We start from the raw sequence: 24,815 nt of genomic DNA, 5'->3' as shown, positions 1-24,815 counted from the left end.
CTGATAAGGTCGATCGGAGATACAGCAGCGGCCGGGCGCTGCGTCATGGCCCAAGCCAAGTGGTGCTGTGGAGAAAGGGAAAGTTCAAAACACCCGCCGAGCGTCCCTGCGTTTGCCCCGGTAAGCACAACAGGAAGTGCTCGTTTGCTCTTTTTTCTTTTTCTGTCTTTTTGCTTGGTTAGCGTGCTCGATTACCTTGCAGCAGAGCTGATAATTTGAGTCTTTCCTTTAACTCAAGAGCCCAGGCTCTAATGTTCAGCGGCGCGCTTGACAGACGCGGCTCTTGTGAAGACGATAACAGGTACCTATCCAGTATGTTGATTTTTTCTTGTTTAACGACAATCCTGCCATATAGTCTCGATACTAGTGCTTGTTATCGTCTGTAGCAGTCTTCTGCAGCAATATGTGATCTTGACTGACACTTACAATGCGACTAGACCTCAGATTGTGCTGACATGAATAATCCGATCGATTTTCTGGCATCGGCCTTCTTCGGATTATTTGTCGTTTGAGCGATCGCTTTTGTTTGAGACATCTTGTTGGATATCAGTGGACCCAGAGCAGTGATAAGACACCAGATCTGATTACCCTTGGACAATGGTTTCTCGATCATCCGAACCGAGTGAGGGGCCACCTCCACCGTCCAAAACACCAGGCACTCCGGCCAAATCACGACTGACGAGACTGGGGTCCAGCCCGACCAAACGAGAAGACAAAGGGAAAGACAGCAGGATGATCAAATCATCGGCGAAAGATGTTGCTGAGCTCAAGGATTTTGTATGGTGCCAGCCCTCTTGTCTTACTGAGGCACTGTAAGCTAACACCCGTGGCAACAAAGCAATTGGGTGACTGCCTAGGCAGAGGCGCGTTTGGCTCGGTGTATAGAGCCCTCAATTGGAACACAGGAGAGACCGTTGCTGTCAAGCAGATTAAGTTGGCAGATTTACCGAAGAGCGAATTGCGGGTCATCATGGTAAACATAAAGTGCTACTTCACCATCCACACGATCGTCGCTGACTCCGGAGTTCGCAGTTGGAAATTGATCTCTTGAAGAACTTGGATGTAAGATATGACGCTGACTTCAGCAATCTCCATTCAAAGTTGAGATGACGCTGATATACAACTGCAGCATCCTAACATTGTAAAATATCAAGGCTTTGTGAAATCCGCAGAGACTCTGAACATCATACTTGAGTACTGGATGTGTTCTAATTATGAGGGAACTTGATCGCTAATCATTTCAGGTATTGTGAGAATGGTTCTTTGCATTCCATTGCGAAGAATTTTGGTCGCTTTCCTGAGAACTTGGTTGGCCTGTACATGTCACAAGTGCTGCACGGCCTTTTGTACTTGCATGAACAAGGTGTCATCCATAGGGATATCAAAGGAGCCAATATCCTCACCACTAAAGAGGGCCTCGTCAAGCTTGCAGATTTCGGTGTCGCCAGTCGAACGACGGGGCTTAGTGAATCCAGCGTGGTTGGCACGCCGTACTGGATGGCTCCTGAAGTTATAGAGCTCTCAGGTGCAACCACTTCGTCTGATATCTGGAGTCTTGGGTGCACTGTCATTGAGCTTCTAGAAGGAAAGCCGCCATACTATAATCTTCAGCCAATGCCAGCTTTATTCCGCATTGTCAATGATGATCACCCACCTCTCCCACAAGGAGCCTCGCCGGTCAGTAGCATTTTCTCCCACTTCCTTCGTTTCATGTGCCCAGTGCTGAGAAAATTCACAGGCTGTCAAGGACTTCTTGATGCAGTGCTTTCAAAAAGATCCTAACCTTCGTGTATCGGCAAGAAAACTTCTCAAGCACCCCTGGATTGTCAATGCTCGCAGAACAGACTCAGTGGTTCCCAAGAAGTCGACCGAATACGAGGAAGCTGTGAAGAGTGTGCAAGAATGGAACGAAGCTCTTCGTTCTCCCGAGATGGGGACGCTGCGCAAGCCTTTCAGGTTTGACACACAGGGCTCTGCATCGTTCCGCCCAGATCTGGGCCCGTCTCGGTATGCACCAACGACAGACACTCTCCCAAGTCCGGTCTCAAAGCATGTTAATCGATATCGATCCCCTGAGTCTACTGAGGAGGACAACTGGGATGATGACTTCGCGACAGCAATATCCCCAAGCGCGTTACAGCTGCCTCATCTTCGACCGCAAGATAACTTTGGGGGCATGTTGTCATCTGAAAAGCTGAAAGCATTCGCATCTCTCGATGGAACAGTGCTCAAGTCAGATGACGCCTTTTCGGATTTCGATGATTCTTCCCTGAATGGGTTCCCCGAAGCAGACTCCCTGCAAACCATCCGTCCTTATCCTTTGCAGCAAGCAGGAGTGGAGAGCACACTGAGTCAGCCCAAGACCACCATAGCTGCCATTCACCACAATGTGCCAATTCTCAAAACCCCGGTGCCGCCACTTAAACCACAGAGACCGACTTCCTTCTTCAAAGAAAACTCAGTTGAGGATTATTCCGACCTCATCAATGCTAATGAGGATGTTCTAGACCACAAACTTAGCGCCTTTCAAGTAAGCATGTCGTGCCTTATCGCTTTCCCCAAGTACTGACCGGATTATAGGAGACCGACGAAGAAACCGATACGCCAGTCTCGCCATCCAAAGAACTGGTTCGGTATCAAGAATCGCCAGAACGCAATGAAGATCATGAACCACAACTTCGAAAGCGGATATCTGTCAAACGCACCCGCTCCGACTTTGAAATCCAGCGATATGCTGAGAACGAGCGCGACGAAGATTTCTCTGATATCCTAGGTGCCGATGAGGTTGCTCTAGACAGGCCGGAGAGCGAGAACAACTCAAACCAAAGCACGTTGAGACTCAATTCCAAATTGTCTAACAACTCGTGGCTTGGAGATCAGGATGACGAAGATGATCCTTTCGCACAACTCGAAGAGGGACTTGATGAAACGGACTTGGAGGCTAACATCGCACGCGACAAGTATGCACGTCTCAAGAGCCAGGTTGAAGGGCTCGTGAGCTCCTTGAAAACGTCCCAGGATGAGGACGTACTGGGGGAAATCTCCGAACAATTGTTGACTGTGTTCTGTGACCTACCTGAAACGAAGAACATCATTATTAGCGCTCATGGAATGCTGCCGATCTTGGAGATACTGGACATATGCCGTCGGCGTGACATTATACTCTGCCTATTGCGCATTGTTAATGCGATCATCTTCAATGACTACGACATCCAAGAGAATCTTTGCTTCGTGGGCGGAATTCCCATCATCAATGAGTTCGCCGCCAAGAAATACCCGAGAGAGATTCGTCTCGAAGCGGCAGCCTTTGTGCAGCAAATGTACCAAACTTCAACTCTTACCCTGCAAATGTTCGTCAGTGCGGGTGGTCTCAATGTTTTAGTTGAGTTCTTGGAAGATGACTATGAGGACGAGCGTGACTTGGTCCTTATTGGCGTCAACGGAATTTGGAGTGTCTTTGAGTTGCAGGTAAGTACCGACTTGCGCTGGTAAACTCGCCGGGCAAGATCTAACGAGAAACAGGGTTCTACGCCAAAGAATGACTTTTGTAGAATATTGTCACGCAATTCTGTCTTGGATCCCTTATCACTCGTTCTCAGTCGCGTGCTGGATGAAGAAGGCGAATTGGCCGAGATCGTCGAGGGTCGGATTGCAAACATCTTCTTCATATTCTCGCAGGCCGAAAACCATGTGAAGGAAATGGTGGCAGAGCGAACGGTACTGCATAGTAAGGGAGCCAGAACACAGCTTCATACTCGAGACAATCACTGACTCTCGGATTAGGAGTCTTGAAGGAGTTAAGACGGATGACACCGCCACACCAAATTACTATGCTGAAGTTCATTAAGAACTTGTCAATGCTTTCCACAACACTTGACGCGCTTCAGAACTCCAATGCAATCGATGTTCTTACAGACTTGTTACGGTCTACCATCAAACGCCCACACTTCCGGGAGGTTTCCAACCAAATCCTCAACACTATCTACAACATGTGTCGCCTGAATAAGTCTCGACAAGAAGATGCAGCTTTGAATGGCATCATACCTCTTCTTCAGAAAATTGTGAAAACAGAGCGGCCTCTGAAGGAGTTTGCCTTGCCTATTCTCTGTGACATGGCGCATTCTGGGAAGGTCGGTCGTCGTGAACTGTGGCGTAACAAAGGGCTTGCATTCTACATCTCTCTTCTATCAGACCCGTACTGGCAAGTTACCGCTCTGGATGCTATTGTCAACTGGTCAGTACTCGATTCCGATAGCATCTATCATAGGCTAACCGCGCGATTACAGGCTTCAAGAAGAAACTGCTAAGGTCGAGGAGCATCTCCTTGATAACCGTTATGAACGAGTTTCATTTACAGACTCTATTGTCAGGTGTTTGACTGTCTCCAAGGCAAACGCTTTTGAGAATCTCCTCGAGCCACTCCAGAAACTTCTCAGGCTAAGCCCGCCGATTGCATCGACTTTCGCAAGACCCGACATATTCACCAAGATTGGACAGAAATTACGCCACAACAAAGCTGCGGTACGGCTCAACATGCTGCGCATTATATCGAGTATCTGCGATTCCAGCGAGGAGCAGGGTGGCCTTCTTGCCAGATATGGTCTCCTGGACGCAATTCGAGAGCTTGAACATGACCCAGCAATTTTGGTCAGGGACATGGCCGGCAAGCTGATACAGTCTAATGAGAAAAGTGAATCATATCACTTGGAAAAGCGCAAACCAGGCGTTAGACGGCGGAGTAATTCAACCACTCCACCGAGTCTGCTTGCAAATCAATCGGCCCCGGCCACTCCACAGATGAATCGGTTCAGTCAGTCAAAGGCTTACTTTGACGGGCGAGAAAGCCAACGCCATCCCCGAAATGCCCTCGGTAGCTCAGCACTGGCTCTTCGACCTGGAAGTCGAGATGGGCCAAGTTCCAGCCTCACGGCGGGAGTCAATCCCGCACCTGGAGCTTCGAGGAATAGGATTTCACGAGGCGTCGGTAACCGACTATCTCACGTCGATTTCCTGGCGGAAGACGAGTCCAGGCCTGCAAGCTCATTATCGCGCCGTCGCTCAATTCTTCCGCAGCGCCGACGTCCGACACATACTGAGGCGGATTGGACGTCCAAAGCCCCTTGACTCAACGCAGCTATCCCTACTTATGCTGCACCGATCGTGCTCTTCGGGTTTTTAGCGAACCTGACCAACCTTCTGGCATGTTTAGGCTACATTGAGGAAGGAGTCTCAGCGCTCTGCTTCTGAGGTTTTCGCTGCCTACAGACCTGTTTTCTGGCCCTTTTCTCCCACTCATCATCAGAGCTGCATTAGGACGCATGAAAGCCGAACAGCTAAGGTCGCAGAGCATGGTGATTAGGGCATATTATTTTGTTGGAGGAAGCTACAAGCTACAGGGATCCTGGGACTTATTCGTCGCAATGGCCGACATGTTGTAAATAACCATTGATGACATCCATTGCGGCCGTTCGTATGGGCGCTAAGCATATTCGAGGAGAACGAAGATGGTGGTGTACAAAGAAACCAAGAAAAGGCGAACTATTCACATATGGTGTCCTTCACCAGGGGTGCTGCATATTGTAAGCTAGAAAGAAAAGTGTAAATAAGACCAAGACCTCGTCCGGGGGTGGTGGCGATCTTCGGGGGCGGAAAAGCGGCGATGGGCGATGGGCCAGGCAAAAAAAAAGGTGCGAGGAAATTGCGACGCGGCGGTCACCACGGCTTGCCTGCCTGCCTGCCTGCCTGCCTGCCTGCCTGCTTGCCTGCTTGCCTCCCTTCTCTTTCCATAGTCCCTCTCTCTCGCTTTCTCTTGTCCTTTCTCTGCATCCTCTCTTTCATCAACCAAACCCCCCCTCCCTGGGACTCTGGTGCTGGCACGGATGAAATACACCGTCCAAGCCTTCGTTTCTGTCGACTTGTGGTCGCTCTCTAGACGGCATTGTTCGTGTTCGGGATGAGGGCGGTGCTCCGCATCCCGCTGCGGGCTTCCAACAATTTTGATCCCGCGGTGGTCATACGATCCAATCTTGCCCACCTGAACCCCCCCTTGACTCGTCTGTCGACTCCTCCTATTACTTCTCGTTTGCTCTCCTCTGCAACTCCACGCCCTTTGGCAACTCAGCGACGCCGTATCGGCGATCAATCACTATCACTACCGCCGTTTCCTACTCGGAATGCAGCCATCTCCGCGACCTCGGGACGGAATGACACGAGGCAGTCTGGACCGGGAAAATCGCACAACAGAGTACTCAGATATGTTGTGATCGGTGGAGCTATCGCCATTGCGGCAGTAGTATACTCGGATGAGGTCCAGCACTACTACCGTGCGGCAGCGCGCACTGGACGAGTCGTCGGTGCCCTCGCTATTTGTATCAATGAGTGAGTATACCAGATTTTCTTCTTTTAGCACCAAGTTCGAGTAGGGCAGGCTTACTCACACATGGTCGCAACCAGTTACCGTGTTACCCTCAAGCAAGAAACGTCCACCCCTGGAGAACGGGACGAAGCGATACGGGCCTGTCACAAGCGTTGCGCGGACCGCACGCTGCGTGTTCTCGAGCAGAATGGATCGATCTTTATCAAACTAGGACAACATCTGAGCAGTATGGGATACTTGCTGCCCTTGGAGTGGACGACAACCTTCATTCCTCTTCAGGACAAATGCCCCGTTTCGTCCATCGAGTCCGTTGAAGCGATGTTCGTGGCTGATACTGGTCGTCGTATCGATGAGCTCTTCTCATCCTTCGACCCACAGCCTATCGGGGCCGCTTCTCTCGCCCAGGTGCATGTTGCTACGCTCAAGGAAACCGGTCAGAAAGTCGCGGTCAAGGTGCAACATCCTGCATTGGCAGAGTGGGCGCCGCTTGATTTGGCATTGACTCGATTCACCTTTTCGACGTTGAAGCGCTTCTTCCCGGAATACGATTTGGAATGGTTGTCGAAAGAGATGGACTTGTCTCTGCCACAAGAATTGGATTTTCGGATGGAAGCTGAAAATGCTATGCGGACAAAGGAATACTTCAAGAAGCATTCAGATGCCCCACTAGTTATTCCGGAAGGTGTGTTATCCAAGTACACACGTGGCCGAGTCGATTGGCGAACTAACACAACTATTAGTGATGTGGGCACAGAAGCGTATCCTCGTTATGGAGTTTCTTTCCGGACGACGACCCGACGACCTTGAGTTCCTGGATTCCAATCACATAGACCGGGATGAGGTTTCCGCCGCATTGGCACATATCTTCAACGAGATGATTTTCGGCGCCAACGCTCCCTTGCACTGCGATCCACATGGGGGGAACATCGCTATCCGTCCCAACCCCAACGGTCGACGTCACAACTTCGATATCGTACTTTACGACCATGGACTCTACCGGGACATTCCTCAAGACCTGCGTCGCAACTATGCAAAGCTCTGGCTGGCGGTGATCGAAGCCGATGAGTCGCGCATGCGGGAGTCCGCGCACAAAGTTGCCGGTATAACGGATGAGCAGTTCCCTCTTTTCGCCAGCGCCATTACTGGACGAGACTACATGGTTCTCAAGAAAAAGGACATCACTTCCGCCCGCACGTCCGCGGAGAGGGAGAGCATGTCTGGTGCACTCGGTGAAGGCATGTTGCAACAACTCGTCGAACTGCTGGGCCAAGTTCCTCGTATCATCCTTCTGATCCTAAAGACGAACGACCTGAGTAAGTCGATGTTCTTCCTGCTAAGCATGGCTACATAATTCTAACATATCATTTCAGCCCGCAGTCTTGATGAAAACCTGCAAACTCGCCAAGGGCCCATCCGCACGTTCCTCATTCTCGCACGATACGCAACCCGCACCGTCTTCGAGGAACAAATGGAGGCCGTTTACGAAACAGGCGGCGTTCTCCGTCCTTCAAACTTCTGGCGTTTCCTTTGCGCATGGACCGGCTTCCTGCGCGTGGAACTGAAGCTTTCTGTCTACGAGGCTCTCCTATCACTGAAGAGCCGCTTTGGGTTGGTATAGAGCAACGTATTTTAATCCCTCTGTACAGTCTACTACACCTCGTTCCGATTCACCTGCATCCTTCTACCTCGCACCGCGAGAGCCCGCCCTCGAGCTTTCAGAGTGATATGCTGTAGAGGTCGTCTTGCAGCTTCGCACGATTAGTGCATTCTTATGGCGTTCAACCCCATCCATCTTGTTTTGTGGTTTTCTGTGCATCTTGGTCCGTGATTTTGGCTCGATAGACTATCTCCTTGAGAAAAGCTAGGTGTATATTTAGCGGCTCATATAGTATAGAAGGTATGGGTAGATTTCTTGTTTCATGCAAGCACGGGGATCATCAATGTTCAGGTGTCAATTATCAGATGAAGTATACCATGGATGGATGGATAAATGATGATGTCAGTCCGCACTACGTAAATTGTGGCGAATCAGATAAATCCCGCCGCAGCCATTCCACATAGAAACCGAAGGGAGAAATGGTGAAGGTATGGAAGTATTGATATATATTGTAGTAATCACCGAGTCAACTTAATCACAATGGCCTGTCTTGTCTTGCCTTGCTTAGCTGGGAGAGTAAAGCTCGCAAAATAGAAAAAAAAAAAAGAAAAAGACACAAAAATTGCTGTACATTATTGAAGTGAAGAAACAGATAACTCCGTCCCAGATCCACAATCAAGAAAAAGAAAGAAAAAAGCGAACGTTTTTGTCCCACACAGCTGCTGCTTGTTTTTTTTCTTGTCTCTCACAAATTGAAAGAAGAGACAAGAACCATTATTTTGCGGCGATCATGACTCGAGGTCCATCATTTATTGCTCAGCCTCCAATTCCAGTGGGTCGGGAATTAAAAAAAAAGAACGATGCAAGGAGAATAATTCGTATCATGGTATCGCCTTTTTTTTTTCTTCAAATTGTTTTTTTTATTTTCAATTTTGTTCGGACTTTTGGGTCATGTTTAGGCGACAGGAGCCGCCTTCTCGGGCTGAGCATGGAGGTCCGGGATCGAGGCACCAGTACCCGCCAGGTTGGTCTTGACAGCCTTGGGGTTCTTGGTGTAGTAATCGGAGATGGCGGACTTGATGGCATCCTCGGCGAGCATGGAGCAGTGCACTGAAGAAAGGGGAAAACGGGTTAGTTTTGGGGGAAAGGAAAACTTGATGACCATGATGTCACATTTTCGAAAACTACCAAAGGGAATGAAAGCAGGAGACCGAAGGGGAATAGCAACATACACTTGACAGGAGGCAAGCACAACTCCTTGGCGATATCAGTGTTGCGGATCTTGGCGGCCTCGTCGAGGGTCATGCCGCGGACCAACTCGGTCAGGTAGCTGGAGCTGGCGATGGCACTGCCGCAGCCGAAGGTCTTGAACTTGACGTCGCTGATCACGTTGGTGTCCTTGTCGACGCGGATCTGGAGCTTCATCACGTCACCGCAGGCCGGGGCACCGACGAGACCCGTGCCGACGTCGACGCTCTTGGCCATGGAGCCCACGTTGCGGGGGTTGGAGTAGTGGTCGAGGACCTTCTCGTGGTAGCCCCGGCGCTGCTGCTGGAGAGGAGACGGGGCGGACGCCGCCCGCAGGCTCGAGATCTGGGTCTGCTGCACGCCGGCGACGGCGGGGGCGAGGATGCGAGGCGAGAGAGCGCCCGCGGAGCGGGGAGCGACCGTTACGAGACGGCGGAACATTGTGGGTGGTTATGTGAAAGAGGCGAGGAAAAAAGAAGAGAAAGGGGTATCGTGCAATAGGCTGTTAGGAAGATATGGTAATGGTTTTGAGCAACAGAAGTGATGGTCGTTGATGAGATTGGGAGAAGAAAGGGTTGATGAATTGGACGGCGAGGTGTGTGATGAAAGATTGATAGTCGATGATTGATTTGATGGAGGGAGGGAAAGTTGAACTACTAGCTTAGTCCGTCCGTCTTATTCACCGGCGCTAATCCCTTTCCAGAAACCCCGTTGCCTCCGCGGACCGGCTTCGGAGATACGAGGAAATGCGGTCTTCGGAATGACGTTCGCTCCCCCTTTGCTGCAGCTAAGAAATAAGTACAGGAAGTGCAGTACAGGGAGATTGAGTGAGTGAGTGACTGACTGACTGTTGATTCGTATTGTTGAACCCCTTTCTTATCGCGGCGTTGCTGCGACTGGATTGCATTCGTACCAAATAGTGTATAGTGTCTAGTTACTGTACAGTTCAAGTGCCCGCGGGAAGAACAGTTCGTTCTAGTCTGGTTCTGGTATGGCGGGCACTTCGGCCAACGGGAACGGTCTGCAGGCGGCATTACCAAGCACTCAAGGTCTCGTCCCCCGGTTCTCGTCCTGGCCTTCATCTGATAATTTTGCCCACTGCTTTCCAGTTTCCAGTTTCCACTTCCCACCTCCGCCCTCTGTTTGTCTACGTCTACCTCGGAACAACCCTGGCCCCGGCTACTATTCCCCCGAAAGCCTGTCCACACTAACAACAAATCGTGGCCGCTGAACAGGCTACGTGCCTGGTCTTACAGTTGACTATCAAAACACCCACCCTTCCTATAAGCATTTCAAAATAATGGCCGGAAAGACACTAGGCCGATCGTCGGGGGTAAGTTGACAGGCGTGTACGGAGTAGTCTAGTCATTATACTCGTACTTTTTTATTCCCCCTCTGGTCTCCTTACTCCATACTTCCCTCTTGTATGAGAATGACTAATCTACCACCACCACCACAACAACATCAATCCTATCTGACCATGTATCGAATCTCCAGTCCCTCAACGCCCCCATAGCCGCCTTCACCATGGCAGTCATCCTCTGCTCTTACTGCATCAGTTCCATCCATACTGCCCGTCGCGAAGCACAGTCCTCTCCCCCCATCACTAGTACCACCAATCCCCGTCCCAAGCGGGCGGACCTTCAACAATCCTGGGTCCAGCAGGCTTTGGAGGAAAGCCGGGGCGGCAAGGACTCTTGATTCGCGCGCATGAAATTCAATTGCTCGATATTCGAAATCTTACTGGAGAAGAGAAGAGCTACAGGCTACAGCTGGCTAGTATGCCTTGGATGGGTCTTGTTCTGTAGATAAAGTTGTACTTTTGCATTATTGTGTCCCTATGTGAACAGAAGAGATATATATCCTCCAGGCCGATCAGCCTTGCATGAGTAAACAGAAGCTGTGTATTTGGGGCCGGGCCCAAAGACAACTAACAGTAAACAGCTTCCACCATCAGGAATGATTGGCAGAATCGCATCAGGCCAAGCCCAACCGACGCCCCGAGGCAGAATATCCATGAGTCAGAATTTTCAGTGTATGAATAGTCATATCCCAGGCCTTATGAAGACTACCAGGATCTACCATTTGAAAAATGTTCATCATATCGATGGATAAGTGTGCTGGAGGATGAGGGAGGCCTGGATGGTCGCTGCGACCTGACGTCTGGGAAACCGAGTCATTCTGATGAGGCCTTCATCGAGGCCTATTGGATGCTTGGGGATAATAGCATCATGATGGTCATTCCAGATTCGATGCTAAGGAGTGGCGCGCGGTCACTCCATGGTGAAGCATTCCGGATCAGAGTGTGGCGATCGACACCTCCGTTGAAGCGCTTGCCTCCATCATGGCAGTCTGGCTCAACAGAGTAACCTGAGCAAGGATGCGAGCATTGAAGAGAGGGAAAACTTTTCGAAAAGTCGCAGCGGGATATTTTAGTGTGTGTATCACGTGACCGCACCGCTTACAGGAAATAGCATCTTATTGGCTGGCTGGTTGACGATATTCGATTCAAGCATTGCGCTACACTGCGTGGCCTAGTACTTAGGTCCTTGAAGGTTAACCCAAGGAGCTGATATTGGCACAAGTGGAGAGGCTAACTACCATCTAGTATAGGGTTGGAAAGAATAGAAGAATACGACAGAGAGGAAAGTGTTGTAGGACAGACTATATACAATTGCATTGATGACTTATTCTGTTCATGAAAGGGAAGACGCTCAATACCACAAAATGGCGAACCACAAGAACAGGAAACAATCAAAGCTTCACATGTCAGGGCCTGTCACTTTACCCCGGCACCACCATTGATACAAGGCCGAGGTATCATCCATAGAACAATGTGTAATGTGTAAGCAGACCAATAAAAGAGCCTTGAATCTCTTCAATCATCAACGGCCTGACAAGCGGCAAGCAGCAAACACGATTATCCCTCCGTTGCATGTCCCCGTAACAATAATTTAATGATCTAGTAATTTATAGCGCATCAGAAGAGTCGCTGGCTTTGCCCTCTTGCACTTCCAGCTTCAGCTTTCCTTCATGTTGTATATGCGAAATGGCCTTCCGGAGGTATTCATAGGTAAGCATGGTAGTCATCGCAGCCGGTACAGCACGGAACAAATTCGTGCCGATTCCAGAGTAGAATGCACGCCAGCCTTCTTCCCTGAGAATCGTCTGGCAAGTGCGGATAATTCCCGTGTATCGCGGCCGATTGGGCATTCCGTCCGAGGAAGCCGCGCCTGGAGGGCGACCACGATCCGGAGGATGGTCCAATCCACCTCGGAACGCTATTTCCTCTGGGGAGGATGCTGGAGACGTCCGCTGCTGAGTCTGAAGTCTCGTCCGAAGCACTTCGTGTGGATAGGTGACGGTGCTAGCGCAGACCTTGCTGAGAAAAGTGGCGGCAGTGATTCCGATCCAGTGAGAACTGCCGTTGTCAGGATGCTCCCCGATCCCATATCCCGTGAAAGCCATCTTCAAGTATTCGTATAGGGGAAATTGAATGGCAACGTGCGTCAAGCCTAATAGCGCCGGCGTGAGTCCCGAATAAAATGAGCGAATCCCTTCAGTCCTGTACATCTTCCGAGCGGCATCCCAGGTGCTGTTATACTGCCACGGGGCCCGAAGCCCTTCACTGCTAGATTTAAGGCTTTGGGACATAAGTCGCGTCTTGATGACCCAGATTGGGTTCGTCGCAAGTGTAGAGCAGGCGCCAGCTGTTAGAGAAGCGTACCCTCTGGAGAGCCACCAGCTGTCTATTGAATAAAGTCAGCAGCGTCAATCAGTAGACATAGAGAACTCTCTTACCAGTAGTCTCGTAGAAATATTCCCGGGAACGATCGTAAACGGCCAGATAGACAGCCCACGTCGGAAGGTATCCCAGCAGCATGGGACCTAGTCCTTGATATAAACCTCGAATTCCATCTTCCCGCCAAATTACCCTTCCGGTACCAAGCATGCCCCGATACAGCTCCTTCGTTTCGACCGCCTTGCCGCGCCGTCGTGCGAATCCACCTTGAGCCTGCAGTTTGGTCTTTATCACATCCAAGGGACAGGTGACAATACCCGACGCTACACCCGCACTAGCTCCACAGAAGGGTGTAATCCAGACATCAGGTATGCGCGTGGAGATCATCTCGAGGCGATCAACGAAGGTCGAGTTCGTCAGCATGGGGGGCGGTGTATCAGGCGTAGAGGGTGATGCAGGACCCTGCTGCTCTTGAGAACCGCTGGCGGCATCCGAAGAGCCATGTCCTTCGGAATACATGTTCGCAGCCAGTGCGCAAGCAGTTATTGGTTCGTTTTATATGTCACCGAGGGTTCCCGGATCCGAGCATATCGGTGCTCGCTCCGGAACCCAGTATGATCCTTTATCAAATCGTGGTGGAATGCGGAAGAATGGCGTCGTTGGGAGCACGGGCGACGAGATAGCGACACTCAAAACTGATGAAAACGCTGATGACACCTCTTTCAGCCGAGGCTGGCCAGCGATTGCTTTGATGCGTTGCGAGGTTACCCTGTCGGGGGCACAGACGGGGGCGGGGTCTGGAAGATCGACTCAACGCTCCTATCGGAGGTCGGAATGGCAGAACCTTTCAAGTGAAAATATATTCAGCGAGTAATCCTCCCCATGCCTAGCGAGCAATGAAGATTCCAGGGCAATGAGCATAAAAGCCAGTAACTCAAGTGGGAGCAGGGAACTTGAAAGAAACGGAAAAGGACGGAGTCGTGTGGGCGAGATGAATTGAATTGCGTTAGTTAGCAGCAACGCTCGCTCTAAGTCAGGTGGAGTAAATCCACAATAGACCGGCACCAAGCGCCGTTAGCGCCTGAGGCATCGACAGTTCACCGGGCAGGGTGTCGACAGGGATGCTCGGGGAACCTATCACGTGAGACATATTATGGACAAAATCGGACAATTCGTGGTGCCTCAGGCCCAAATTCGGATGTTTTTGGGAAAGTTCACCCGCCGAACCTCCGTTTTGCACAATCTCCAACGTCGGGTCATCTCCTGCTAAGCTTGCCTTGACATCTCGCAGTCCTCCCCCGCCACACCACCTTGTCAATTGGACTTTCTCACGCCCGCTGCTGGGATCTATCACAATGTCCGCCCCTTCCATCACCAACTTCATTGTCAAGCGCCCATGGCTCAAGCGCTGGATGACGCCACTCGCCCAGTGGTACACCGACGCCGCCGGCTACAGAAGACTCGGTCTTAAGTAGGTGTCCTCGCCATTCAATCTGCTCAGACTGGCATTCGATGTTCTCGGTATACAGCGGTGAAAGACTCCGGAGGGTATATCATGAACTTCTCATGATGTTCTGTGTGAACCCTTGCTCATACCCGCATCGCTGCCTGCCCTGGACAAATCATCCTTCGCGTTTGCTTCCAAAGGCACCATGAACTGACCGGGCGTAGGGCCGACGACCTGATCCCCGAGGAGAGCGACGTTGTTCAGACTGCTCTGAAGCGTCTTCCTCCCAAGGAGGCCTACGACCGCATCTTCCGTATCCGCAGAGCATTCCAGGTTCGCCCTACCGAAGACCCCGATATCACAAAGAAGCAACAGGCTAACGAAGCTCGGAAACAGTGCTCCGTCTCTCACACCCTTCTCCCCCCTGCTGAGCAGACCAAGCCCGAGGAGGTGAGTCCAATCTGATCCCATGCCTTCCGAGTATAGGCCGTTCAGTTCTCCGCAAACCGTCTCGGCCAATCCCGTGAGCCGGATTTGTCACCTGGACGGAACTTGGAGAACGATGCACGGACAGGCTACATCTCTCTGTCCCGACCAATTCCCAACCATTCGACCACATATACTAATGATGACTACAGGATGTTGAGTACCTGAGCCCCATCATCCGCGAGATCGAGAAGGAGAAGAAGGAGCGTGAAGACCTCGACACCCTCGTCGTCCGCCGGTAATTGATTCATTAATTCGAGCCCTTTTGTTACCGGAATTAGACTATCGTCGTCAGGAATCGTGGACGGTCGGGATAGAAATGAGAAAAAGAGTTTATCTTGTCCGATTCAGCTGAGATGCTACCCACCACTGGCACCCAGCTAACGCTTCATCGAACCTTTTGATATGTCGCTCAACCACGTGTACTGATACTGTACAAATCCATCTGTCTTCGTCCATTGCTATGCTTCATTCCATTTTGCAATTTGCAGCTTGCAGTTTGCAATGACCGTAACCGTTTTCACAGCACTCCATGCCTCGAGTGTCATTCCTCTATATAACGACGTGGTCTACGTCATCAATGGAGAACTCAGGCTTATACACAAAATGCATGGGTTCTTTGGACTATGCTCGCCTTGCTATCCAAGATATCCTGTCACATCTAGGGGGCTAGCTAGCCCATAGGGTTGGCTGTATACAGTTCTATAGTCTCATATGCATCCCTCGGTGGTCTGCACGTGGACTGTGCAGACCAAGGGCCTTTATATCATCACTTACTCTCCCCAGACCTATGAGCTCATCACGGCGAGATTTACATCCGTCACTCGCCACATGTACCACATGAAGAGGCTCCTAGGATAGATGTAAGCAATGACGAGCGCCCATAGCACATAGCAGTTCCAATACGTACCTGTATGGGGCGTACTTGGCGGCCAACTCCAGCATATCTTTTTCAGCCATGTATTTAAACTTACCTCCACCTTTCCCCTTCAACTTGCTTACATCCTTTCCTGTAAACACGGCGCATCCTCTCCTGAGAAGAACTTATTTAGCGGACTACGATGGACGGTGGAGGCAACGAGGAAGAGGGTTGACGTACTGCACGCCCAGATCACCGGTCGAGAAGACGTCTATGCGCTTCAAGGCAAAGCAAGCAAACATCTCCACGGACCAGAGGCCCAAGCCCCTCACGGCCGTCAGCTTCTGGACCAGCTCCTCGTCCGTGGCGCTCAGCAGCATCCGCGCGCTCAACTCCCCGTCGGCGAATTTCCGCGACAGCCCCAGGATATACTCGGCCTTGCGCTGGGAGAGGCCCGCTGTCCGCAGCGTCTCGATCTCCATCCTGATGATGTCCTCCGGCGTCGGAAACCTGTCCGCATCCGTCCCGTGCTCTCCTGTAGTTGTGAACAATGCCACGAATTTATCACGGATCGACTTGGCCGCCGCACCAGATACCTGCTGTCCGATGATGCTCTGGACCAGGCTTCGGAAGGGGTCGATCTCTTCCGCCAGCCCCTCCGGGGTGAAGAGCGGGCACGGGTGGGCCTTGATGAGCGGTTCGAGTCGAGGGTCCGTCGCGATTAGATGGGCAGTTGCTTTCTCGAGGAGCGTCCCCGTCGTGGCGGTCGGCCGTGGTCGGCCGGTCTTGGTGGGCGACTCATTCTCCGTTCCTGGAGGGTAGGCGACGAGTGAGGAGCCGTGCGGGGTCAGGAGAGTTGCGTTGGTGCGGTGCGGCTCGACGGGTCGGTCGAGAGGAGGAGGAGGAGGAGGAGGAGGAGGAGGGGTGCTCGCCCTGTGATCATGATTACCAGGCACGGGGTCCCAGATGTTAGCAGGCGCTGCTGATCTGTTGTTCTCCGAGTCGGAGGGCGCTGTGGCGGATGAGGGTGTAGACTTGGCTGGGGTCGAGCTTGAAGGGGCAATCTGCTCTGGGGCCGTTGCATGCAGGGCTTTCTTGCCCCTGGCTGATGGTTTTCGTGCTTTGGAGACCTTGTTGCTCGGTTGGCGGCTGCGGCTGCTGCTGTTCCTGACTTGTGCGGTGGTGGTTGGCTGCAGCACTGGTACTTTGCCAGTGGGCAGTGCGCTCAGACGAGCGGAACGCCGTAACGCCATCATACCCGCAAGTGGTGGTATATAATCAATACTGGTACAGTGGTGCTTGTAAGAAGTTAGAGCGCGAATGCACATACTCTGACGGCGTCAGTCACTCGTTGCAGCGGTTACTCTTGGCGGAGTGACGTCGCGAGGGCGCAGGGGAGCAACGGAGGCCGATAAGCTGGGCCGCCGGGTCGAGAGCATCAACATACATGCTCACCATTGAGCATTATCACTCGTGGAGAATTGAAAGGACTGATTCTCTAGGTCGTTCAATGCTTTTCTGCTCCTATGCCGGCTATCAACCCCCATTCAACCTGTCGACTTCACAGTAATCGTTACAACAAAGGATAGCTAGTCGGTTCCACAAGAGATTCGCCGTGCGTGCTCACTACTGTAACTCGGTGCTGTCTCCTCTCCAGGTCTAGACATCTAAACTGGTTCAGCCATTCCACAGTCGCAATGTCTTCGGGATATGTCACTTGCTATGTGATCAATGGAGTTCTGCCCACACTGAACCAACTTCAGCTTACTGGTCCTTCTCCATGCCGATTACCCCTTTTCATTATGACCGCCTCCTTTATGATCGCTCCTTCTCTCGAGCGCATACATAGTTAGTCCTCACCGCTCTAACCCGAGATGGAACGGTCAAGAAGCATGGACAATTGCTGAATAGATTGCTTTTCTCCGTCGACAGCAGTGGACCACACAGAATATATGATCTACTCCATGGGAGTTCTTCCAGTGTGGAACTGAATCTGTGGACGGAAGACTCCGTTGCAAATCGCTGGAATGGGCCCGATTGGCTATGTCTCAAGCATTTGTCCGGCACTGGGATGTGGTTCACATGAAATAAGAAAACACTTTTTTTTTTGTTTGTTTTTTTTGCTTGCTGGCTGAGATTCTTCTTTGCATCCACTCACGGAGGGGATTGGAGGCAAAAATTGGTGGCGCATATCTGCCCAGGGAATTGGTTTTTGTGGCGGATGACTTTCGAAGGGGGCAGGTTTACAGTTGGACAGCCAATGAGGTAGGTTAATTACCATCAACCATTGGTAGGTAAGTAATCGGACCGTTACGATCGATACCGATAGCGTGGGATTGCGTCATCGATTGAGCGGACCATGGTCGTGGTACAAGTTGCACATCCACACGAAAAGAAGAAGAAAAAAGCAAAGTGGACCACTCTCTTAGTCGTTTGTATAACTCTGAGAAGGTCAACTGACTCTTTGTAGGAGGTAGGAGGTGATGGTATGCATCTCACATATGCGACTTACAGTACGTCTGTTTGTGTGGCAGAACGAGACAGTCTGCATGGGTATGGTATGCTTCCAATACCAAGTATGTTAGGGGCCAGAACGGCCGCGTTGGTCGCCGTTTGATGAAGGGAGGTCCCGAGGTCAGGACTTACATTGGGGTCCCAAAACCAACTAGTAGACAGCTAGAACACTCGAAAGAGCCTGATGTTCTATTAACCAGGTACTAGAAATGAAAGCGAAAGCTTTCCTCGGCTCATTAGGAGAAAATGAAGTATAAATCATAGCAACGGGCGGCATAAGGCTATGTGGTGATGAGGCCGCCGACATAGGAAATGGTAAGAGACAGACCTGCCTCTATGGTTAGTAGGCATTAGGATCTCAGCAATTGATCCAATCGCGTATGATTACTCCGTAGCATGCTTTCAATCGTAGTGCGATGCAAGAGCATGACTGCCAGTGGCGCACGCCGAGCGTTGACACCGAGACATCGGAGCGGGTGTTTGTATACAACGCATCAGTGATGATTGTGGACGTGTCCGGTAGAAGAGCTGCCATGATTCACGCCTGATACCTAGACGTCGTAGTTGACAAGTCATTCCGGGATTGCTGCATTCTACTCGTATAGTCACGGATTTCCTTTGTGCTTATCAGCGAAAAGGAGAAGTTAGACTACTGTCAGTCTGTCACTGAGTAGAGGGATTAGCTTAGTTTACTAGTACACTATACAGTCGTTAGCCGGGGCAAGCCACCCGCGTCGTCGTGGCGCTAGGGCGAACGTGCTCGCTGGTAAAGGCTGATTACGGAGGAACCTCCATGCAGAGCAACAACAACTCTAACTTACCACCCGAGGACTTTGCATGGACTTGATGCACAATAGAGGTATTTGTTCCGCTGGACTCTCACGCTCAAGTCGACTGACTGACTGACAAACGTAGCATCCCTAGTGAGCTTAATATACATACCATCGTTCCTCTGCTCTGGATCGCAAGGGCGCATTGCGCCACTTTAAGAAGGATGGTCGATTGCCGTGTTGGGTCTGATTATTGCGACCGATAAGTTGTGGAGTCTTCTTTCTTTTTTATTTCGTTCTCGTTCGATGGGTCTGATGGTAGCTGAAGAACTCCAAAGCCGATCAAGGAGGAACAAGCAATAGCGGCAGTGACCATGACGATCAAATTTCCAGGAATTTTTTTCAGATGTTATGTTGGGTCAGTCTTGCGTTCGTCCCCTCCTCGCTGGCTCATGATTGCTACGAGTAAAAAAGTGCTACTCGTACTACTTCATCATCCACCAGCAGCTTCCTTACAGGCTAGGTATCGTCGATAATGCAGAGTGTCGCTTAAAGACCATTGATAGCGCACGTAGATAGAGTCATCTCATGAGTGTTTCAGGTCATCATCACTGGTCGGAGACGATGGACCTATGACATCCTGCTACCTCCGACTAGCTGCACACTTCAAGGTTGGGCAGTGACAGTACTTCCATCCATCGGCAGGCTTATCCAGCCGGACCAATGCACCTAGACTGTACGGTATGTAAATTACGCCCTAGGGGTAATACCAGATCTGCTCACTATTCCAGCCTTTGCCCAGACGATGTGGGTCTTACTACCGGTGGTATGAAAAGCTACAGTGGTGCTACGTATGAATGATAGCAACACGTGATAATCTCGCCCTTGATGGGTTTCCTGTCTCGCCACTTCGCTCGGTGGGTTTATTATTAGGTTTTCTGGTGAGGGCACTGCATCTGTTTATCCGCTCTCCCAGGTTTGGTACCCACCCGTACCTGAAGCCAAGATACTCATACAAATTGAGTTTGCAGGCGAAGAAGAAAAGCAATGAAGGGTGATGAGGTCTCTTGTAGAACGATCTCAGCTATATGCTCCCAAACAATAGCCATCTTGGGTTGAAAGTCAATATTGTCAAGATGAGGCACAATGGTGGCTGATACCTGAGCTGTGAACAATGGAATTCCCGAACCTGCTGCTGCTGCTGCTGTTGTTGCTAAGCACATACCAACGTACGGCAGGCGAGAAACCAAGAGTCGCGCGTCGGTCTTTCGTAGCCTGCCAGTGGCGGGGCTCCCTCAGATTCCAATAAATTCAGATCGACCACTATGCGACGACCCGGCTCAATAACAACACTTAGCCTTTACATTCTTGGCAACGTGCCATCCAGGCCCCGGGCCCCGGCAGTCCTGGACAACTCAATAATCGACAAATGTTGGCTAATGATAGAATCTGAAATTAAATGATTTGTGTGAAGAAGGGAGGGAAGGAGGAGGGGGGGCAGACGGGGTGTCAAATACATATTAGGTGGAACAGATAGGTCCTTCGGGAGCTTCCTAAACAATGTAAATGAAAAGAGGTCTGGCCCCCCTCCTAGCGGCGAGATGCTAATTTTGTATCGACTTGCCTTGCCTGTGCTGGTGCATCATCGTCATTTTACCTCGCTCCAGTCCCAATTTCCCGCGACGCATCGCCAGCTGCATTCCATCGAAGGGGCGCATTTTCATTTCACTGTCGAATTTCCGCTGTCTGGGTCGCAGTCGGTCATGACAAGAAAGAGAAAGAGTCTACCCCGTCGCTCGCAGTACCGATGTGAATACTCCCTCCGTACTGTCTCTAGAATTCAGTTCAGAGTCAATTGATGATGTATGACGTCGGACGCACTGGAGACTCTGTTCTCAATCCATTCATAGAACTACTATGTAGGTGCTTCCTGGTAGGTGTAGTGTAGGTAGGGCAGCGAAGAATATCTCATTGGATGAAAGTATGAACCACTAGTCATCACTGGGCAGTCACGGTCATGTAAACACTACTAATAGTCCAGTAAATCTCTGGTCTTGGAAGCAGCAGAGACAATTAGACATTTTTGTTTTGGTATGGTGATGGGGAGAGGGGAGAGAGGAGGGGGGGGGGAAAGGGGCTGCTGAGCGAATCAGAAAGGGTTGTCAGGCATGATCATTGGTGAAGTGTTACAAGATGGAGCAGTCTAAGAAGTCCTAGGATGGACTGGTTTCCGGTCAGAAATTCAGAAGAACCGGATTCCTGTGGGTTTGGATCATGCTGGTGGCCGGTTTATTATTCTTTTCCCGCCGCCTTCCCGGTACTTTCGTTACCATGGACACACTCTGGAAGGAGCCAGATTCATTCAGGTACTAAGTAAGTTACTAAGTAAATTGTACCTAGAAGGTACAATTACTTCCGGGATCTCTGTAAGTTACGGTGTAGTGTATGGTTTTTGCTGTGTTCATACACAGTCCGGTAACGTCGCAAGGAGATTCACTCTTCAATTCCCCCCGGTCTCAGGTCCACACCTAAACTAAACTAAACTAAACTAAACCTCGGGGCCACGACTCCTTTCTCGTCCTCCCTGAAAGTCTTCCTTCCCACTTTCTTGGTGGTTTTTCCTTCTTGTTATCCAAGTCTTTCTTTCTTCTCCTCCTCTTCCTCCCACTCGCTCGCTTCTTTCTCTTCCCTTCTCTTCTTCCCTTCTCTTCTCTCTTCCATATCAGAAAGTGCCTGCCTAATCCGCCGCACCAAACAAACCGATTCTTTCCTTCCCTTGAAGGCAATCGCTAAAACAAAACTTGAACAAAAAGCTTCTCCTTCGTTGAAGCTCCCTTCTTCCATTCGTTTATTTATTGTTTCGCTTCCACCCCTTTCCAGCTCTTACGCTTAAGTTGACTACAAAGGGCCACGCCTTGCCCAGACTTCACAAAAATCCACTCTCCAGTCATTGGTAGGTTTCCATGTTTGTTTCCATTGTCCCACTCTCTTCCTGCGTCGCTCAAATAGATCTGCTTGCTTCCGCATCGGCTGTCGAGTGAGCCCGATACTGCATGTCAGAATCTTGCAGCCAGTCTTGGAAGACAGGCTTCTAAAATCACCCACCATCACGATTCTTCCAAGGCTAACGTCAAGTTCTGGATTCGAACAGTCTAAACTCAACTCGAAACAATGGCCATCATCAAATACGCTATTCCCGCCATCGCTGCGGCCCAGGTCGCCCTCGCTGCCAGTGAGTGAATTTCTTCCTGGGTTGCCGAGATGACAGTTGCAATTCTTACTGACCACGAAATCAGGCTGTGGTAGCAGCGGCAGCACCATCAAGATCGCCAGCCAGAGCGATGCCGACAGCTACGCCACTTGCACGAAGCTCACCGGTGACGTTGAGATCAGCGAGAGCTTCTCTGGTGACCTGAGCATCAACGGTCCCTACGAGATCACCGGTGGACTCTCTAGCGATGGCGCCAGCAACCTCACCTCGCTCACCTCCACCAGCCTTGCCACGATCGGTGACACCTTCAAGCTGAACGGTCTGACCACCCTGACCACCCTCAGCTTGACCAACCTGAGCAGCGTCGGTGCCATCTCCTGGACCGCCCTCCCTGAGCTCCAGTCTCTCGACTTCACCAAGGGTGTCTCCGAGGCTGGCGATGTCGAGATCACCAACACCGGTCTGACCAGCTTGGATGGTATCTCTCTCAAGAGCGTCGGCACTTTCGACATCACCGAGAACACCAACCTGAAGACCGTCAACGTCAACGACCTGACCAACGCCACTGGTCTGATCAACTTCGCTGGTAACCTGGACTCTCTCCAGATTATCCTCCCCAACCTTGCCGGTGGTACCAACATGACCTTCCGCAACGTCAGCGCCGTCTCTATCCCCTCCCTCAAGGAGCTGAGCGGACAGCTCGGCTTCTGGGGCAACTCTTTCTCCAACTTCAGCGCTGCCAACCTCACCAGCACTGGCGATCTCGTCTTCGACGACAACTCCGACCTTACCAACATCAGCATGCCCGTTCTCAAGACCGTCAACGGTGGTTTCCAAATTGCCCGTAACGACAAGCTCGAGGAGATCTCTTTCCCCGACCTTGAGACTGTTACTGGTGCCATTGACTTCAGCGGTGAATTCAACTCGTAAGTTGCCTACATTTGCACTTGACTCTATGTGCCTCGACTAACTTGCTTCTAGTGTCTCTCTTCCCGCTCTCGAGGAGGTCAAGGGTGGTTTCAACGTCCAGAGCACCGGTAACCTGACCTGCAGCACCTTCGAGAAGATGCACAGCAACAACGTCATCCGTGGTACCTACAAGTGCACCCAGACCTCCCACCCCACCACCAAGGACGGCTCTTCCGGCACCACCACTTCCACTAGCAGCACCAGCTCCGCTTCTTCCACCTCCAGCGACAGCGCCTCTGTCATGAACATTGTCAACGTCCCCGCCATGGGTGCCGCTGCCATCTTCGGTGCTTTCGTCCAGTACCTTTTGTAAAGGACCTCCGATAGTGATTGTTTGCGTGTGCCGCTTTTGTTAAACCCCTATGATGGTCGTTGTGTGTAAAGTTGCTTAAGGAGCAATTGGTCGTTATTCCCAGTACTCTGCTGTTCTTATGATAATAATTTGAATATTGGGTTGAGCAACATTTGCGCAGCAGTGCTTGCCTTCGAAGAAATGATGGTTTTATTCTTGTGTTTATCCTGCTTAATATGGAGACGCGGCCACGGGCTTGTGGACGGTTCGCCCTTTGACCGCCCGCATCCGATGCTGGGCTGAATTGTGGCCACCGGGCATTCGCCCCAGTGAGCGGTCTCGACGTGTGTTATAGACGTTCCTTTGCTGTTTTACGCTGCTTCGTTGCATGCTAGTGCATTGCTTTTGTACTTGATTAATTCATCGTCCATACTTGAACCTATCGAATCCCCCTCTTTCTTTCTCCAGTAGTTCCAATCTGCGGTGCACTCATGCAGCCCGACAGACCGTGGTGCCAAACTTAATCTCCACCGGAATCATCGAGCGTGCATTGAGCTGCATTCGTATCTGCCTGGCCAGCCCAGACTCTGAATCATATGTATATGGTTGGACGCCTTCATGGGTCCGTCTCTTCGCCGATGCACCATCCTCTGATCCGCCGCGGATGACGATAAGTATCATATGACATATAACTTCCCTTTTTACCCATCCAGGCATACGCCATCTGAGACGTCTGCCCGGAGGGGAAGGGGGTGTTGTCCTCCGACGACGCACGGCTCTCGCAGCCGGCGGGTCGGTCGAAACCTTTGGTCTGCTCAGTGTTCCACTTGCAGAGAATTGTGCATTGCAGACGGAGTCATGGTCTGCTTAGTTCGTGGCAACTGAGATGTGTCAGATGCGCGGGCGAATGGGTGTCTGTGCTAGGAGTATTGGTTGCAGTGTGCTTCACTTTAACCTACTTTGTAAACCTGACTGACGCGGACTATTTAGTTCATATCTGTTTTTATGTTACAAGGTTCTTTCTTCTGGATGTTTGGTCTTTTTTTCATGTCCATTGAGTGGCCCAGAATCAAGATCCGAACAATAGGCGCAATGGGAAAAGAAAGTGAACTGTAGTAGGTAACGTTACCGGTAGTCTGTGACAGTCAACATATACATACATCCACTGCGGCTGTGCCAAAACATGACATGTCATTTGTTTTTTTTTTCTCCCCTCTGGACAATACTACACCTACTACACCCACACAATTGCCTCTTCACGTGGTCTCGAGCCGAGCTCTTGCAAGGAGATGATGTCTCGGAAG

General features: G+C 50.9%; 9 protein-coding genes across 9 annotated transcripts; 5 read left to right on the top strand and 4 right to left on the bottom strand.

Moving 5' to 3' along the window:
- Positions 1 to 597: 597 nt before the first annotated feature.
- On the top strand, positions 598 to 5,566 carry BO72DRAFT_521059 (serine/threonine-protein kinase; the record flags this gene model as incomplete). The annotated part of the gene is made up of 10 exons (XM_040949733.1): positions 598 to 777; positions 839 to 973; positions 1,033 to 1,062; positions 1,130 to 1,194; positions 1,245 to 1,677; positions 1,739 to 2,530; positions 2,581 to 3,468; positions 3,523 to 3,727; positions 3,784 to 4,234; positions 4,287 to 5,566. The coding sequence occupies 10 exons, from the start codon at positions 598 to 600 to the stop codon at positions 5,122 to 5,124; spliced, it is 4,017 nt and encodes a 1,338-aa protein (XP_040796396.1). The 3' UTR covers positions 5,125 to 5,566.
- A 179-nt stretch (positions 5,567 to 5,745) lies between these two features.
- On the top strand, positions 5,746 to 8,384 carry BO72DRAFT_452802 (ABC1 kinase family protein). Its single transcript, XM_040945821.1, has 4 exons — positions 5,746 to 6,378; positions 6,454 to 7,058; positions 7,117 to 7,689; positions 7,747 to 8,384. Exons 1-4 carry the CDS (start codon positions 5,954 to 5,956, stop codon positions 7,992 to 7,994), a joined length of 1,851 nt encoding a protein of 616 aa, XP_040796395.1. The 5' UTR covers positions 5,746 to 5,953; the 3' UTR covers positions 7,995 to 8,384.
- Positions 8,385 to 8,456: 72 nt separating this feature from the next.
- On the bottom strand, positions 8,457 to 9,895 carry BO72DRAFT_452800 (putative iron-sulfur cofactor synthesis protein (Isu1)). Its single transcript, XM_040945820.1, has 2 exons — positions 9,206 to 9,895; positions 8,457 to 9,083 (listed from the first exon to the last, which is right to left on the bottom strand). Exons 1-2 carry the CDS (start codon positions 9,660 to 9,662, stop codon positions 8,929 to 8,931), a joined length of 612 nt encoding a protein of 203 aa, XP_040796394.1. The 5' UTR covers positions 9,663 to 9,895; the 3' UTR covers positions 8,457 to 8,928.
- A 423-nt stretch (positions 9,896 to 10,318) lies between these two features.
- BO72DRAFT_452799 (uncharacterized protein) lies at positions 10,319 to 11,096 on the top strand. Its single transcript, XM_040945819.1, has 2 exons — positions 10,319 to 10,554; positions 10,719 to 11,096. Exons 1-2 carry the CDS (start codon positions 10,522 to 10,524, stop codon positions 10,920 to 10,922), a joined length of 237 nt encoding a protein of 78 aa, XP_040796393.1. The 5' UTR covers positions 10,319 to 10,521; the 3' UTR covers positions 10,923 to 11,096.
- A 747-nt stretch (positions 11,097 to 11,843) lies between these two features.
- BO72DRAFT_439959 (putative mitochondrial carrier protein) lies at positions 11,844 to 13,964 on the bottom strand. The gene is made up of 2 exons (XM_040943430.1): positions 13,023 to 13,964; positions 11,844 to 12,970 (listed from the first exon to the last, which is right to left on the bottom strand). Exons 1-2 carry the CDS (start codon positions 13,480 to 13,482, stop codon positions 12,192 to 12,194), a joined length of 1,239 nt encoding a protein of 412 aa, XP_040796392.1. The 5' UTR covers positions 13,483 to 13,964; the 3' UTR covers positions 11,844 to 12,191.
- A 285-nt stretch (positions 13,965 to 14,249) lies between these two features.
- Positions 14,250 to 15,362, top strand: BO72DRAFT_452796 (ubiquinol--cytochrome-c reductase subunit 7). Its single transcript, XM_040945818.1, has 4 exons — positions 14,250 to 14,434; positions 14,635 to 14,743; positions 14,807 to 14,860; positions 15,049 to 15,362. Exons 1-4 carry the CDS (start codon positions 14,319 to 14,321, stop codon positions 15,136 to 15,138), a joined length of 369 nt encoding a protein of 122 aa, XP_040796391.1. The 5' UTR covers positions 14,250 to 14,318; the 3' UTR covers positions 15,139 to 15,362.
- alkA (DNA-3-methyladenine glycosylase II) lies at positions 15,362 to 17,008 on the bottom strand (the record flags this gene model as incomplete). The annotated part of the gene is made up of 3 exons (XM_040942559.1): positions 15,362 to 15,748; positions 15,807 to 15,929; positions 15,996 to 17,008. The coding sequence occupies 3 exons, from the start codon at positions 17,006 to 17,008 to the stop codon at positions 15,685 to 15,687; spliced, it is 1,200 nt and encodes a 399-aa protein (XP_040796390.1). The 3' UTR covers positions 15,362 to 15,684.
- A 4,546-nt stretch (positions 17,009 to 21,554) lies between these two features.
- Positions 21,555 to 21,992, bottom strand: BO72DRAFT_452794 (uncharacterized protein). The gene has a single exon (XM_040945817.1). The coding sequence runs from the start codon at positions 21,881 to 21,883 to the stop codon at positions 21,668 to 21,670; it is 216 nt and encodes a 71-aa protein (XP_040796389.1). The 5' UTR covers positions 21,884 to 21,992; the 3' UTR covers positions 21,555 to 21,667.
- On the top strand, positions 21,909 to 23,839 carry ecm33 (GPI-anchored protein Ecm33). Its single transcript, XM_040945816.1, has 5 exons — positions 21,909 to 21,987; positions 22,150 to 22,154; positions 22,190 to 22,271; positions 22,336 to 23,176; positions 23,232 to 23,839. The coding sequence occupies exons 3-5, from the start codon at positions 22,211 to 22,213 to the stop codon at positions 23,530 to 23,532; spliced, it is 1,203 nt and encodes a 400-aa protein (XP_040796388.1). The 5' UTR covers positions 21,909 to 21,987; positions 22,150 to 22,154; positions 22,190 to 22,210; the 3' UTR covers positions 23,533 to 23,839.
- The last annotated feature ends 976 nt before the right edge of the window (positions 23,840 to 24,815 follow it).

Source organism: Aspergillus fijiensis, assembly GCF_003184825.1.
Source record: "Aspergillus fijiensis CBS 313.89 unplaced genomic scaffold BO72scaffold_77, whole genome shotgun sequence".
Lineage (NCBI taxonomy): Eukaryota > Fungi > Ascomycota > Eurotiomycetes > Eurotiales > Aspergillaceae > Aspergillus > Aspergillus fijiensis.
Note: the sequence above shows the minus strand (reverse complement) of the source record. Positions and strands in the feature narration are given on the sequence as shown.

What these genes read in the sequence shown, in the direction of transcription:
- BO72DRAFT_452802 (XM_040945821.1), top strand. Translation starts at nt 5,954, where the DNA reads ATGAGGGCGGTGCTCCGCATCCCGCTGCGGGCTTCCAACAATTTTGAT. An exon ending in CTCGCTATTTGTATCAATGA is followed by an intron (nt 6,379 to 6,453) that starts GTGAGTATACCA and finishes GGTCGCAACCAG; the next exon opens with TTACCGTGTTACCCTCAAGC. An exon ending in CCTAAAGACGAACGACCTGA is followed by an intron (nt 7,690 to 7,746) that starts GTAAGTCGATGT and finishes ATATCATTTCAG; the next exon opens with CCCGCAGTCTTGATGAAAAC.
- BO72DRAFT_452800 (XM_040945820.1), bottom strand. Translation starts at nt 9,662, where the DNA reads ATGTTCCGCCGTCTCGTAACGGTCGCTCCCCGCTCCGCGGGCGCTCTC. An exon ending in GTGCTTGCCTCCTGTCAAGT is followed by an intron (nt 9,084 to 9,205) that starts GTATGTTGCTAT and finishes CCCTTTCTTCAG; the next exon opens with TGCACTGCTCCATGCTCGCC.
- BO72DRAFT_452799 (XM_040945819.1), top strand. Translation starts at nt 10,522, where the DNA reads ATGGCCGGAAAGACACTAGGCCGATCGTCGGGG. An exon ending in CACTAGGCCGATCGTCGGGG is followed by an intron (nt 10,555 to 10,718) that starts GTAAGTTGACAG and finishes TCGAATCTCCAG; the next exon opens with TCCCTCAACGCCCCCATAGC.
- BO72DRAFT_439959 (XM_040943430.1), bottom strand. Translation starts at nt 13,482, where the DNA reads ATGTATTCCGAAGGACATGGCTCTTCGGATGCCGCCAGCGGTTCTCAA. An exon ending in ATATTTCTACGAGACTACTG is followed by an intron (nt 12,971 to 13,022) that starts GTAAGAGAGTTC and finishes TTTATTCAATAG; the next exon opens with ACAGCTGGTGGCTCTCCAGA.
- BO72DRAFT_452796 (XM_040945818.1), top strand. Translation starts at nt 14,319, where the DNA reads ATGTCCGCCCCTTCCATCACCAACTTCATTGTCAAGCGCCCATGGCTC. An exon ending in TACAGAAGACTCGGTCTTAA is followed by an intron (nt 14,435 to 14,634) that starts GTAGGTGTCCTC and finishes GACCGGGCGTAG; the next exon opens with GGCCGACGACCTGATCCCCG. An exon ending in AGCAGACCAAGCCCGAGGAG is followed by an intron (nt 14,861 to 15,048) that starts GTGAGTCCAATC and finishes TGATGACTACAG; the next exon opens with GATGTTGAGTACCTGAGCCC.
- BO72DRAFT_452794 (XM_040945817.1), bottom strand. Translation starts at nt 21,883, where the DNA reads ATGGAAGAAGGGAGCTTCAACGAAGGAGAAGCTTTTTGTTCAAGTTTT.
- ecm33 (XM_040945816.1), top strand. Translation starts at nt 22,211, where the DNA reads ATGGCCATCATCAAATACGCTATTCCCGCCATCGCTGCGGCCCAGGTC. An exon ending in CCAGGTCGCCCTCGCTGCCA is followed by an intron (nt 22,272 to 22,335) that starts GTGAGTGAATTT and finishes CCACGAAATCAG; the next exon opens with GCTGTGGTAGCAGCGGCAGC. An exon ending in TTCAGCGGTGAATTCAACTC is followed by an intron (nt 23,177 to 23,231) that starts GTAAGTTGCCTA and finishes ACTTGCTTCTAG; the next exon opens with TGTCTCTCTTCCCGCTCTCG.